The sequence below is a fragment of the Bombus pascuorum genome, chromosome 14 (assembly GCF_905332965.1).
Source record: "Bombus pascuorum chromosome 14, iyBomPasc1.1, whole genome shotgun sequence".
Classification (NCBI taxonomy): Eukaryota; Metazoa; Arthropoda; class Insecta; order Hymenoptera; family Apidae; genus Bombus; species Bombus pascuorum.
The window spans coordinates 421,257-437,390 of NC_083501.1; the positions used below are offsets into that span (position 1 = coordinate 421,257).

At 36.1% G+C, this 16,134-nt stretch overlaps 1 protein-coding gene across 5 annotated transcripts in view; it reads left to right on the top strand.

Moving 5' to 3' along the window:
• Positions 1 to 16,133, top strand: part of LOC132914319 (transcriptional activator protein Pur-beta) — a 28,669-nt gene extending 12,536 nt beyond the window's left edge. For 4 of the 5 annotated variants that reach the window (XM_060973346.1, XM_060973343.1, XM_060973345.1 and 1 more), the window contains 6 exons: positions 829 to 947; positions 1,448 to 1,550; positions 3,889 to 4,019; positions 4,286 to 4,513; positions 5,305 to 5,484; positions 14,742 to 16,133. In XM_060973346.1, the coding sequence (XP_060829329.1) occupies positions 829 to 947; positions 1,448 to 1,550; positions 3,889 to 4,019; positions 4,286 to 4,513; positions 5,305 to 5,484; positions 14,742 to 15,053 (1,073 nt within the window). In that variant the 3' untranslated portion in view covers positions 15,054 to 16,133. The remainder of the gene's footprint in view (positions 1 to 828; positions 948 to 1,447; positions 1,551 to 3,888; positions 4,020 to 4,285; positions 4,514 to 5,304; positions 5,485 to 14,741) is intronic. The other variant, XM_060973344.1, reaches the window with a different exon arrangement.
• The last annotated feature ends 1 nt before the right edge of the window (position 16,134 follows it).

A 16,134-nucleotide genomic window follows, 5' to 3' on the forward strand; every position in this document is an offset into this window, starting at 1 on the left:
CGACGAGAACGAGAGAGGAGGACGAGCAACATCGGTCGACCATTTCATCCAACTCTCTCTCTCTCTCTCTCTCTTGCATTCTGATCCTTTTTGATTCCCGCAGGATTCCAGCCTTATTTATCGACGGAGCTTCGTTAGAAACGAGCCATCGTAATTTCACCTTGTCCTCGGCTAACGATGGGCGAATTTCCGACGTCACTTCGACCCAGAAATTCTCCCCGTAGCTCCAGGGAATCCAGCAAAGAGCTGACCCAATAAACACTGGGTGACCTCTTTCCGGACTACCACCCCTCATCCTTGTCGCTCTAACCTGCCACTCTACTCCCCTCTGTTCTTCTTTCTCCTCCTCCTCCTCTTCTCCTTCTTCATCGTCATCTTCTTCTTCTTCCTCCTCCTCTTCTATCTGTCCTTCAACAACCATAAAACAGCCATAGCAATCGCTGCAACGACCAAGAGACCCTTAGTCCCTTTTTTCAACCAGCGGGGAATTCTTTAAACGTTATTTATATACGTTGAATGCTATGTTCCCTGTTCTGAATGGGTCTCATTGAATAGGGGATGATTTAGGTGCCGGGAGTCAGTCGGTAGATATAAGAGGGAATGCGGGGGAATTGGAGGATAAGAGAAGGGTGAATTGAATGGGTGGCAGGGTATTGTTTCCTCGTTTATAGGAACTGCTCCTTTTTCTATTCCGTTGATGGATATGGAGTCCTTTATTACGTCAAAGGGGTTGTATGAATATATTATAAATGGAAATGGTAGTTGTAAGGCGTAAGCTATCGATGAATATTAAAGGTGGAGTTAATTAGATTTCTTTGATGGTTTTAGGCCAGCAAGGTCAGCAGGGTGAACAGGAGTTGGCAACGAAGATGCTACAAATACAGAGCAAAAGATTCTATCTTGATGTAAAACAGAACAGACGCGGAAGGTTTATCAAAGTAGCCGAGGTATTTCTGAAATTATTGCTAGCGGGATCCTCGGTTAGCCACGTTTAACCATCCATTTAACCATGTAACCCTCAACTAGTATTTTGGATTATAGATATTTATTATATGCATTTATGTGAAATTCAAAGGTATAAAAGTGTACAGAATGCGTACATAAAATGCCCAAAGTAGTAGAGCATTTTAAACAATTTTTATAATAGACGAATTAAAGTAGATTCTATTTCGTTAATCGCGTTTACAAAATTTTAATTTATATTCTGTGTATCAAAGGATAATTTCTATCAGTTAAAACATAAAATATGAATGGAAATAAGGTGGTCAAAAATAAAGTAAATCTTTAGAGAGAGATGCAAATTCTTGTGACTCAGTCACCGCCCAACAATACCGATTGAGGGTTAAAGGCAGCGAGATACGTTTTTTCCCCCTCTCTTCTTTCTTAATTTTTGTTTGTTGATTTAAAGCAAAGAAAGAAGGAAGTAAAGTATGCTTGTGTTTTTTAGATCGGCGCGGATGGAAGGAGAAGCCAAATCTACCTGGCACTTAGCACAGCATCCGAGTTTCGGAACTACCTTTCGACGTTTAGTGACTTTTATGCATCTCTAGGTAAACTGCAATCTCTAATTGTTACGAGATTTCGTTCGATGCGATCACTGATACGTGCCTCAAGAGAGAATCTCATATTTTGTCAAATAAAATTGGCTTGTACACGGTTAGAATAGATTTTCTTTAAATCGTAATTTGTGTTAGCACGTTCACGTTCGCTATACGTAAAGATGTATTTTTATTTTGTACGAAATATGTTGGATCGGTTTAGCAGGAAAAAGTTGTCTGTAAAATCGAATTGAAAGCTCTTTGACTATTGGTAATTGTTAATTGTTCATATTTTTATAATTTTTTTCTTTTTTTGACGTTTGGTGTAGGCCTTCTCCAGCAAATAAGTATTCATTTTCCTCTTGCTTTAGACGAAAAATATTAAAATTGTATTTTTTGTTGTTAAAAGTTATTAATAATTAGAGAGAATTAAGAATAGTTTGGTACTATAAAAGAAATTTCTTCTTAATAAATATGCATATATCATTTTTATTGTTAATATACTTGAAAGTATAAATTTTTAGAAATTAAAATTAGTTTAACTATTGTTGTTTGAATTTATATTATGTTATTTCAATGCAAAAACATATGTTAAAATATCCATAAAGATGATGTGATCATTGAATTTGATTAATTATTGTCCATAATAATAAACCGGAAAATTTGTTTGACTGTAAAAATTACAGAAATCTTCAACCATTGTAGCTTACTAACACAGAAAGATTAATTCTATACGTAACTTTCCTCTGTGTAATATATATTTATAATAGATACAACATCAAGTTTCCGCTATAAACACTTTGAAAAATGAACATGTATACGTTTCTGAGTCAAAAGTATCTTGATATGTTGGTCGTGAGTCAAAATTAGCATGAATCATGAATTGCTGACTCAAAGCCTTGACAAGTGAATTACGCATGTTGAGATATATGCGGTATGGATTACAAGCTTTTCTTTCGAAACCATTACAGATACCGACTTGAATATTTTCCTGCAATTGAATAGGACATAGGGTCCGATCATTTAGTATACCACACATTACCTTAAAACTGCTGTCAAGAGAGCAAAGGAGATTCTCTTTATTTATTTATTTTTTATAAAACTAAATATTAATCTTTTTTATTCATTTTCTTTTTTTATAACATTCGCTTCGTGACATTTTTTTTGTATAAACTGTCCTGAAATACCTGGAAAAGTCATAAAAGTCATATCTAAATAAACGTTTCCTGCTTTAAAAGTTGTATTACATGTATATTCAAAATAACGTCCGAGCTTTTAAACACTTAACTTTATTAAATATTTCATGAATATTGTTTCAAATACTTGATAGTAATAACGAAACAATTGAAGTCACGATACATAGACAATGTACAGGTATATTCTAATTTTCCTATCTTCCTTTAATATAGGAAGAATGGCCATCGCTTAGGCTCAATATATTTATATAGACCTACAAAGAAATCTAGTGGCTAGATTGCTTCAAGAACATTTTATAAAACGCTTCCCGGCGCAGAATATGTTTACTTTTATATTTTGCGATGTCTCTATAAAGTTTTTATCGAAAAACATACTTTTAATTACAAACCTTTTTAATTATATAAAACAAAATATGAATACTTTCGATAGAAATTGAGCGATTAAATTATTTTAAGTAATTAAATTCGATAGGATAGAAAAGATATAAATATTAATATACCATTCTATTTTAACAAAAAAAAAACGCGAAACGTTGTCCTTTATTGGCCGTTTCGGAAAAATTTGTTGCGAAATTAAAAAATTTTATTATTCGAAAAAAGTTTAACATAATATCTGTAGTAATCTCAGGGGAAGCAGCATGTAACACTTTATCTAGTCCACTGTATAAATTTATAATTATTTAAAAAATTTAAAATTCTGATTCGCATGTAGGTCAGAACGGACGGTGAACCTGTTACGGCTTTTATTTTAAGATAATATCTAATTTTAACGAAGAGAAACTATTTATTATTCGAGAAATTTCGTAAATTAACGAAAATTCAAGCTCAATCTGTATCTGAGAATTTCAAACAATGTTAACTCTTTAACAATAAATTAATATTGATACAGAGTGGTCCATGAAAGCTGAAAGAATCTTAAATATTTCAATATTTAATCTCAACTTACTAGTATCTGTGTTAATAAATTAAGATATATTGATAATAACTTTAAATATTAATATACGACTATCCAAATCTAAAACTGTTGAGTGCTATATATCATCGTATTAAGAATAAATAATTTATTACGATAAATGAGAATAGGGAACTAAAAGGACACAGATGACTAAAATTTAATATGTACTTCTTTCCTGTTCGAACCATCGAATCTACAGGTCCGCCAAACTCGGAGAACGTGCCGGATGATGGGAAACTGAAGTCGGAAGTAATGACGAAGGATAACAGGCGGTATTACTTGGACCTCAAGGAAAATACTCGCGGCCGTTTCCTGCGGGTGAGTCACCCTGTATGTACCAGCCAATGCATTTACTTTCTACACTAAGTGATAAGGAAGAGAGAGAGAGAGAGAGTCTGTCCCTTGTGGATATCGTCTTGAGGTGAAAGGGTCAACCTTTTCAGATGGTAAAAAGCATTTAAGAAATGAGAACACCGAAGAAACGTGTCGCAAAAGAATGATTTATTCGAACAAATCGCTTTCACCGCGCACCTGCTTCAATTCCAAAGAAAATCTATAGTGAAATATTTGTTAAAACGATTCTATTCGTTGCACAGGTGTCGCAGACGATAACACGAGGAGGACCTAGGACACAGATCGCGATACCAGCACAGGGTATGATCGAATTCCGCGACGCTTTGACGGACCTCCTCGAAGAATACGGTACGGACGATGGCGGTTTCAAGGGTGACTTACCAGAAGGACGGTACATGCGCGTGGATAGCAAGAATTTCTATTTTGATATCGGCCAGAATAACCGTGGTATCTACATGAGAATTTCCGAGGTACGTGCGTATCGCTGGCTAAAAATACGGGGTGTGTCTTGACATGGTTGGGCACGTTGACGTAGGGGTGGATTCAGGGAGAAAAAACAGTTCCTCTGAACGTACGGTCTATTTAATAAGTGGTGTCGAATAGGAACCACGTTTAAATCATTCTTTACATAATTATATCATAATTATTATACCACGATAATACAATTTCGATATACAAATTGATTGTAACATTGTAAGACTTAAAATGGATAGACGGATATTTACGCAAATTTATATTTTTATAGATACAATTAAAGATATGGAACCTAAGTACACGATTATTTTACTTATGAAATAACATGTATTTTTGTACAGAATTCTCAAATTTTCTATGTATAGCGTCCAAGTTCAAGCTAGATTTCAGATCGGCAAGATTCAAGATCATTTCGTTTCGTATTTGTCCAATTCTGAATACTACTACATTTCCTAAACTATAATAGTATAAAAATGTAATAAGAATTTTGTTAACCTACATCGTTATTGGAACAGAAACGTAATTACTAGTTGAAAGCCAGTACTAATGAGACACGCGTTTATGAAAGCATTTTACTATGAAATAATTTCTTGCCTACTAATTAATTAATTTGATTATATAAAGTAGTTGTAGGTACATCGGTACAGAGCAACAATTCAAGATACCGTAACGAAATTAATGTATTCTTTAGTTTGAAGTGTAATAAGCTTAACTGTTTAATAAAAAAAAAAAAAAAAAAAGAAAAAAATAAAAAAGGCACGATAAAAGTAAGAATACATTTTTACAGGTGAAGACACACTTTAGAACAGCAATCACCGTACCAGAGAAATCCTGGGAGCGTTTCCGTGATATATTCGCAGATTACTGCGAAAGAATGAGAGAAAGAGGCGCTGGAAGCAACGTCGGCATGAACAGCGGCGGTGGAGGAAATGTCTTGCCTGAGGGGAGGGGCTCGGTGGTGGCACAGGTACCATCACCATCGACCTCACAACAGCCTAACCCCAATCCAAATTTAGACTCTCCCTTAATGAAGTGAAAAAGGCTTTAACTTAACTCGAACATTGGAATTATAACCGTAACTCGTTTTCAAGTCATTAAGCGAACTAAAGGAACTTGTCAGAGTCTATGCCATCGTCATCGCCATTTTCATCGACATCGACATCGACATCGTCATCGTCATTGTCACCGTCACCGTCACCGTCATCGTTATCGCCACCGTCACTATCACCGTCACTCGTCGTCAACTAAAAACACCAAAACTCGCCTGGAATGGGTTCTATATATAAAGAAATATAAATATCGTCGCGGAGAATTCATACGACCGGCCAGCGCCGGTTGTTCAGCATAGAAATTCGAAATTGCACGCGGATCCGATAGAGAAGGGTGCCTGATGCGAACGATCCATAGGTCGCGTGTCGACTTTCGATCTATCGGCCACCGTCGATCGTGGAAAAAAAAGGGGGGCGGGGGAGAAGGAGGCGGAACAAGGAAGGAAAGGAAAAATAAACGATGAAAGATAGTAGATTAAAGGAGAATAGATGATGTGTGTGTGTGCGCGAAACAAAAAAAAAAAAGAAAAAAGTAAACGAGTCTGCTGCTCGTGCGATTCCACGGAAGTACGCAACGACGGGATCGTGGATATATAGAATTATTGCGCGATGTCCTTAGGTGGATACGAGTTGCCATCGATTAACGTTATGAGTACTACCGTTCATTTCCTGAGCTATTCCTCTCTACCACCATCGAATCCATCTTAATTCGTTAATTTTGCTTGTTTCTTCTCGCTTCTGTGAAATTTCTTACGAATTATCGGCTGTCGGATTGATTTATTATTTCGCTCTGGTTACATTCATTAATTCCAACGAAAAAAAAAAAAAAAAAAAAAAAAAAAAAATGAAAGAAAGAAATACGATCAGTCAGCGGGAAATGAACCGTAGTGGAGATCACGTTACAATTGAATTTGATCGTTCAGAATTTATGAATAAATGAATAGTTGTTATATTAACGATTATATCGCAGGGAGAAAGGAGAGCGTGGTGTGGGTAGTCGCGTTGTTAGACTAAAATCCCGTTGATCGCGGAAAGCGGGCCAATCGTTTGTTGACTTGACCGAGAAAACGAGATAAACGAGCGTGCGCATGAAAATCTCGCGAAAATCTCGTCGAACGGATCTCGACTGAAGTGTTCTTCGTACACAGAGTAAACGAAACTTTGTTTATACGTGCTCCTTTCACGAAATTCATTCCGTGCTTTTCTTTGCGCGCGTGTAACATGCTCGCCACTTACGGTGCTCGTTACGGTTCAGTCAAAAGAGAGATTGGGAAAGAAGTGGTTTGCTCGCTTGACGCGTGAACGTCGAATCACGATCTAGCAATCGCGACGCCGTATACACTCGTTTACAAACTGAACGACGTCTCTATTAAAAAAAAAAGTAATTAATGAAATAATATATAATATAGGTGAAAAGAAAAAAAGATTCTAGCCGAATACGAATCCCTATGACATGTATATTATAAAAAGTTAATTATGTTATGTTTTGTTTCATCGATTCGTACGGGAAAGTGCGCATGCAGACGCAGATACAAGTCTGATGTCCGGATTATACAGACTCCAGTGCAGACATACAACGGTTTACGCATAAGTCATACAAAACACACACACATGTCGAGACATTAGATAACACAAACATATAAACGTACACATACACGCAGTTGAAGGAAAATATATAGAACACAGAGAAAACATACGGAATATGATAGCTCCCAGTTTCTGCCTCGCGCTACAGATCCACACACATAATACATACACACACACACACACGCGCGTTCATTTCTACATACACATAGAAATATTCCATCATGAAAGACGAACGGTACAAGAGACGGTGTGCACGCGTACGTAATTACGTTACGTTTGAGTGACGGCCGAGTTCTAACACAATTGCATATTAGGTATGTATTATACGAATGCATATTAGGTATTTATATAGAATCTATATAACTGTATAATTGTAACGAAATGCCAATGTCCGTGGACCCAGGCAACTGTATCACCTGACAACGCGCGATCAATCGAATTGAAGGTGTTGCGGGCCTGCAGTCGCTTAGGTCCAGCCTTTGGACACAGGAAGAGAAAAAAAGAAAATGAAACACGTGACAAGAACAGGAAAAATGTGGGGAAAAAGAAAAGAAAGGTGGGGAGAAAAAAAAGTATATATGATACGAACGGAAAAGAGAAGGCTAGCGGAAGATAGAGAGAGATAATATTCAAAGACAAACGACCGTGTCGGAAGGAGAATTAACGCAGTCTAGTTATTTCTCTCAATGGAAAAGGAAAATCTTAATACGCTTTGATTCTGCAACGCTGTGTTAATATCAACAATGATAATGAAAGAAAGATTTAAAAAAAAAAAAATAAGATGAAGATAAATATCTATCCGTTCTCTTGCGTTTCTTCGTGATCGAAAAACGATTAACCGAAATAATAATCTAAATATATTTCGCACTGGTGCGGAATAAGAGAGTTCGAAAGCAGCGGAGCGGCATAGATGCATTAAACGCATAAAGTGCTATTTAATTAATGAAGGACGCGTTCCGATTCGTGCGTTATCGGCGCGTTTACGTTTGAAGAGATGAGTAAAATTTTATTTATTTTTTAGCAATGAACCTATTATCTATTTCGATAAGATATTTCTTTGATTGCATTTCCTTCGAAATCAAGAATTTCGGCTGGTCTGAATTTACTTAGCACGTAGGTTTTGATGATATAAATATGAAATATAAATCACAATAACAAATTCGAATACGCACGAGTGGGTGAATCAACGAGAAAGATATTATATCCCGATCCTCTTCGATTTAAGGATAGTTTGAACTAGATCGATGCACGAATCCCTTCTTCTACTTCGTCGTAATAATCATCTTGTGATATTATCGTCGTTTTAATTTCTTGTTCGTTTTCTAACATTTTTTAACGTACCGTAGGATTATTACCTATTGGATTGGATTAAAGAAATTAGCGAAAAAAAGATCCTTCGAATGAAATTATTTTTCGCACGTACGTCGTGTTCTTTCCTTTTTTTTAATCAACGTACCAACTTTTTTAAATCTTCTTTTTTACGCTTCGTCAAACTGTTTCGTCGAGTTCAAGGGGGTCGGTGAACCCGCAATCTGTGCACAAGAAATATAAAATTGTCCAAACCGAGCGTTCTGATCGAAACGGCAAAGAAAAGGCATAAAGGAAAATTGTTCAACCGATGCAGATGGTGTGACATATTGTGATCTATAAAAAAGTTACAAATTACAAAGCATCAACAAGTAGTAGATATTTAAGATATAAAATATACGCAACACACGTACACCTACGGTGACCTAGACACACTGTCTAATTGATGTACGCGATCGCGTGTATAGTACACATACATTAAAAACATTAAAAAAAATAAACAAACATAACATGTTATTAAAATTAGGACGACTACAGCGTACCTAACTAACAAAAAAAAAAGAAAAAGAAAAGAAAAAACAAAGAAACACAAAGAGTCAGAGAGGGAGAGAGAGAGAGAGAGAAAGAAAGGGAGAGAGAGACGGTATAAAGTAAAAGAGAAAAAAGATAACACAAAAGAAAAATCGTTTGACACAGTAAAAGAAATAAGCAAAGTAATATAAAGGAAGAAGGGAAAAAATGAAGAATGAAAAAAAAACACGGCACTCCTGCCACGCAGCGAGTCTTTAGACAGCTTTAAGATAATAATTATAAATGATAAATAATAATTATTATTAAATAATAACGATAAACTTTCTATATGTTGAATCGTGTCTAGTGAGAGGTACTCTATTGAAGTAAAGCAAAAAAAAAAAGTCTACTATCGCCACACACGGATTAACACAGTTTATAATTGACCATTAGTTGTCTATCGAATGTTCTTTTTTCATATAGCGGAGAAGGTGATTGTTAGAGAATAGCTTGGTGTTTCGTTTGCTGTTTTACATGAAAAGAAAAAAAAAGAAAAAAAAACGTTGCGCGGTTGGTAATCGGCGAACCTTTTTACCAAATGTTGATATGAACGAGAGGGAGAGAGCGATCGAGAGAAAGAGAGAGAAAAAGAGCGAGAGAGAGAGAGAGAGAGAGAGTAACAAGAAAAAGGTAGCCGAAGATCCACACCTACGTTTATATTTGGTGGGGCTTTTGACCACTACTGTTATCATTATCCCTGCTATTATCACGTAGGGTTTCCATACCAGAGTCGTGTTTCGCAAGCTGTTATAACGCATAGAGAATCAATGATAAAATACCCTGTTAATAACTAAATATGCGATAATCAATCTCCCGATAGGAGACAAACAGACAGAGAGAGAGAGAGAGAGAGAGAGAGAATGTACATGTGAACTTTCAGTAATTACGCTACACCCGTTCGCTGGTATGGCTCTCGTCGTCTAAAGACGAAAGCGTTTTAGATAATTTAATCCATCCCTTTCACACGCGTCAAATTCCTATAAAACTAATTCGCGCCGATGTTTTTCTCGCATTGTAAAGCGCTGTTTTATTCTCGCGGTTTGTAACAGGAGATTGAACAACGCCACGGTATGAAAACCCTGCGCTTGCTGCGATTATTCTTATTATCATTATTATTATTATTACGATTATATTGTCATTATACTTATTATTACGATTACTCTCCTTATTATTACTATTATTACTATTAGTACCATTATTACCAGAGAAAAAAGGAAAGAACCACCATCGTCAGTTTGTGTCCTGATTACCGACCAGTCAGGACTAGCCTCGAGCGGGCTGATTTTTTCATTTTGTTTCTCTTCTGCTCCTACATCTTCGTCTTTCTTACTATTTTTACCCTTTACACACATTTTTTAACACGCATCGTCGATCATCATCGAACGATCCGTTTTTTTCTCACGCGTCGATTTATTCCTCAATCTTGTTTCACTTCTTTCTATAAATTTTAAACAAATTCGTATCTCGTTCTTTCTCTGTTTACTTGTCTGTTTTTATTATTCGATTTTCCTATCGGTTCCTCATTTCTTAATCGTTTCGTTAATCGGCCCACTCAGCTCTGGCATAAAACCGGTGTGTAGACCGTACGCGCAAAGCAAACGCTATGCGAGAGAAATGGCAAGATAGAAAAAAAAAAAAAAAGGAAAGGGAAAGAAAAAGAAGTGGAGAACAAGGATCGAGCCGGAAGATCGAAAAGTGGCGCCAACTCGAGACTTCGATCGACGACGTTACACATTTTTTCCGTGAATTCTCGCGAACCGACGAATCGTCTTTTTTTTATTTCTTTCTTTTTTTCTTTTTTCCCTTCTTCTACCATTTAAGAAAAGAGAAAAAAGAAACAAAAGGGAGAATCATCTTTTTAAGCATGGCGTTTTCTTTTCTTCCTCTTATAGCGCGCTCTCGCGTGTGTGCATGCGTGCGTGTATGTGTTCATGTGCGTGTATACTCGAGATAATCGACGAAGCGAGATTTACAAAAAGAGAAGGAAAAAGCAAAAAGATAAAAAATAACACGAGTACTGATCGCGGGAACGATGCAACCTCGAAGACGAGTTCAGCAGACCAATTTTTATCGCTCACAGGATAAAAACGAAAAGAATATCAAATTTCCTTAATTTATAAATGTATAACTATGACGAAACATGTTAGCCGTAGCACTCTAATAAGATTGTATTTAAAGGTGCTGGGTGCAATTGGACAGGTCAACCCATTTTACGGGCAAAAATACTTTTCGAAGTAACGTTATAAATTTCGGACGATTTATTTTACTGCGACTAATTGCGTAAATGCTACGAATGTTCTGTTAACCCTTTGCATTCGGTGTACGATGTCCACTAAGCACGCATTTCTTGAATAATCTGAGATTAAATACGCCGATCGGATTTTAATAGTTTTAATCTTGTATTTTTCAAATAATGGCACGAAATGGTGTAACACTTCAAAGGAACGCGCAATAGCTTTTACAATCGCCCCTTCGTTATCGTCAATCACGTATTAAACGTTAGTTGGGATAGTTTTGTAAAGTTGCTGGCCGACTGACATACGAGAAGAGTTTGACAATGCAAAGGGTTGATAAACCGTTAGCCTGCTTCTAGTACATACATATATATATATATACACATATAAATACATACATATATATTTCGTTTGAAGAAAGTCGTGCACAAAGACATGATAACGATGATGAATCACTGCCTGAAATATCACGGCCTTCATCCATAAAGGGTTCAAATATTTTTGGCAAATGGTGCATAGTATTTTTCATTGAACATGATTAAAAAAAAAAAAAAGATTTATTACAAATGCAACTGTTGTGCCTTTTTCATCACGTTGTATTGTATTATTTCTCTCGATAAGCTTTGGTTAACGAACTTTGTAAATAGTTATAAGGAGTAACGGTAGATCTATTTCCCAGTTCCGTATATTTCGCCTTAATGTCCATAGCACTTTAGCACTCTGCATTCGAACAATCGAAGAATGCAACGAGCCGATAGATTACGGTACCAAAGCCGAATCTTCACCTAACGTTCTGATTGATCGGTCAGTAATATTCGTTTTGTAACTACTACTAACCACCCATTTCTTATGTGATACTCGAAATGTACAATTCTAAAACTTTGATCCGTCTGTTCGATACAATACAAACCCTGAGAATTCATTGTAATCTAAATCGAAATTTAACCAAGTATCCCGAAGGAACGCAACGGAAAAGTGAAGTCGTACGTACGTACCCGTTTATCTTCAAGGTGCATCGTCCCGAGCATCGGTGTGATGTTACAAGAGACGTTAAGAACGCTAGGAACGTTTAAAAGTTCGCTGCTCTTAAACGTTATTTATTTCGAGGATCGATATCAGCATAATATTAATTGTTATATAAAAAAAAAAAAAGAAAAAGAACTAATCGAGTCAAGTTTTCAAAATGTTACGAGCACGAGAATGATCTGCTGTGGATATATGGTTCATACTAATTATTTCTTCGAATCAACGTTTTTCGCCATAGTTTGTAATATTTTAATATATTAACTATTAAAAAAAAAAAAAATGAATAAGGCGAAATGATGGAGAGTAAGTTCGAGTTGGGAAAGGGCGAAAGATCGATCGACGCGTGCTCGTATGGTACGAGTGGATCACACGCGATGGCGATACCGTCGCCATTGGTCGACCATATTGTAAATAACGGTTGTAGACGATCTTTCGCCCGCATATATATATAAGGAACGACGCAGAAAGAGTGTTACTATAGAAAAAAGAAAAAAAAAACAGCAAAAATAGAATAAAAACGAAAACGAACCACTTGGCGTACACGTGTACACGTTAGACGCTATAATACGCGTGTACGATCGTGTACGCGTATATTTGTTGGGGTTAAATAATTGTATGATTAAAAAAGACGAGAAAGTCAAAAAATGAGACAAAAAATTTGGGGGGAGATAGAAAGAGGAAGAGAGAGAGAGAGAGAGAGAAAGGAAAAGCTAAAAGAAACACTAACGATAAGAGAAATCAACATTCATTTTAAGCATAACGGCTTAAAATGAACACAGCTGTCCGTCTATTTGACTTGTGTCTTCGACGAAACAACTTCGATGAAAACAAAAAGGAACTGAAAAAACAAAAAAAAAAAAACAATTAAGAAAAAAAAATAGAAACATTACTATTACGGCTCACAACACGTTTGAAAACAGAAACATTAAACGATAAAAAAAAATTCATCGCCTCGATGTTAAATGTAACACGTTTTACAAGGTAACAGAGTATTTCATTTTATAACATTTCTACTGTCTATACTTTTACCTGGACATTTTCACCGTGGACGAAAAAAGAGTGAAGCGTTCCATATAATCCAAAACCAATCCCCACCCTCTGCATCTCCTTTTTCCGTCGATAGAGCAAATAACGATTGTGCACGTAAATCGCGCGTGGAGACACGTTTTTGCTGCAAACCTCTCTTTCAACGAGGATTCTTTGTATTTACAAATTATTTTATATTTCTTATCTTTATGGAGAAAACACGTTATACGCGATTTTTAAAACAGAATACGATTCGCAACAGACGAATTACACACACATGATTCGTTCCATAGAACTATGAAATTTCTTTAGATTTTGCAACAAATACGTTAATTGTGCTTTTAGATTAAAATACAGAAATCTTTATATTCCATAAAGCTATTCGTCTAACATGTATATGAGAAGTAATTAAAATGATATTTTTAAGTTCTTAGATAATATCGTGTTCTTAAAATTAATTCCTCGTTGAAAACATTGAAGAGAAAAACTTTCATGTTTATTGCAAACACGTGTCACGAGAACAAACCGTAGCTCGACCTTTTATTTTTATCTCTTATTTCTTTATTTCTTTATTTCACGGAAGATGCAATAAGAGAGGTCAATGCTTTTTCGACATTCGCTTTCGATATTCTAAAAGAGATTTATCGTTTCAGAGGTCTCGTTGATACTTCGAGACCGCTTTTAAACGCGAATCCCGTGAATTGTGTTAGAAAAGGAATATTTTATATCTTTAAGATGTACCACGAAGGAACTATATGGATCATTACGTGCATAAAAACATGTAGGAGATAAATGTTGGTCTTAAACGATTTTAATCGCTTCTGCTAGAGGAAGAAGAGAGAAAGGGAGAGAAAGAGAGGGAGAGAGAGAGAGAGAGAGAGAGAGACATATTTCAAAATCGTACTTGACAAAGATTATGATTAAATCAAAAGAGTACTGTTACTTAGAATTTCGTGATGAGTGCCTATTTTTGATCATGTTACTTATGCGCAAGGTGATTCGTGCTTCGAAGACGATCTATTGCTATTTGTAGAGTGAAACCCAATGAAAAATGTAAGAAAAGACTATATTTACGATTCAAACAAAATCTAATTTGTTATAAATTTTTGTCTAAAATATCTCGCTTAAAATGTATCTATTTGTAACTTCTTTCACTTTGCAAATAGCTATAGTTGGTCGCGACTATGCGAGTCACCCTATAGAATGATTAGAGTTCCCGGAAGAAATAGAGCGAATTATGAAAAAGTTATTTTCGATATGATTGTAAACGGTCGAACTGTTCCCACCATAAAGGTTTTATTTAAATTCAGTGTATGTTCTTCCCGGCACTCTGTCGTCATTCCTCTTTAAAAACGACTCTTTTAAGGTATATACTATTCATCTACCCATCAGAAGCTCCTGCATTCATATATTGGCTTCGACAGGTAACACAGAAACCTGCTGGCGTAAAGAACAAAACGGAAAAGCGGCAGGCCGATCAACGGCAACGCGAGTCCTTGAAACGACGCAAATCCCTGCCACGCCAAGCAGAACCGTCCACCATCAGTCCTGAAAAATCCATGTCCGCTCCTGCCTCTCAAGTCCCGACAACCACCGATATCCCGTTGTCTTCTGGTTCTGCTATAACCACGTCAAGCACGAGCAAAAGCACGATGTCCGAAGAGAATGTTTCTAGCGGTTCTACAGCATCACAGGAGATTCAAGGCGTGCCGCGCTTAGAAACTGTCCAAGTTTAAATATCTGCGATGGCGTTCTGTACGAGCACGCATGCGTGCTGATCGCGTGCAAGCGCGAGCGAAGGGCGCGTAAGGAACCGACAAAAGTCGGCGCGATCCAATTCAGAACGCACAGCTCGAGTGTAGTATCGTTTAATTTGTTGTTTTATGTTCCATACTTCATGTATCGCGTTTCACGCGTAGCTTCATTTCCTTGTAAACATACAGATTCATTCAAATCTTACGGGAATAGTTCGCTTGTTGATTGTCGAAACGTTCAGATTCATTGCAAACGAACACGGGTTTCTAGTTAATAGAGCGAATGGTGGTGCGTGCGCGTGTATTACAACACTTTTACCGTATCAATGGAGTTTTCTGCTAAATTTTTATTACTAAATTTTTTAATGTTTTTTATCTTCTAATTTTTCTATTGTTGTTGAAAACTTTCTGCATGCAAATTTTATCAATCGTTAAAAGAATATATATCGATAAATTGTAATTTGAATTTTCGGCGCCATTTTCCAAATTTAAAGTTAATTTAATTACATTCTCCAGACAAATTTAGTTCATTTCTCTCGAGTTGACGTGATTATATCGTGTTGTTAAAAGTTTCTTTGTTTTTAAAACTTTGAAAAAATTGAAGCAGAGAAAACATTTATATGCGTATCCGTTAACATATTCGGGAAACGGTAATTCTTATTCTTAATATCAATCTATCGAAATTGCATAATGCACCATTCTTTCCACAATTTGGAAACAAGGGAACCCTACGTAAGTGTTGTTGAGCAGAGAAAAGAAATATTGAATAACCTGATCTGAGTTTCTGTTCTTTTTTTCTCAATTGTTTAAGTAGAGATGGATCGGTATCGTTAAATACTTTGCTTGTTTTAACACGAGACGATAAGTTTTGTAATAAAGACGTCTGATTAATGGTTGGATATGACTTGAGATTCGCGTACTACACAACAAACATACAAAATAAAAACCACCTGTTGTATGCGAACTGTTTAAGTTAATTATTACATTCTGTTCGAAACTATTAAATTTATATTATGCAGCTAGACAGTGATTTAATAAAGGTACTTTCTTTTGATACTACAAC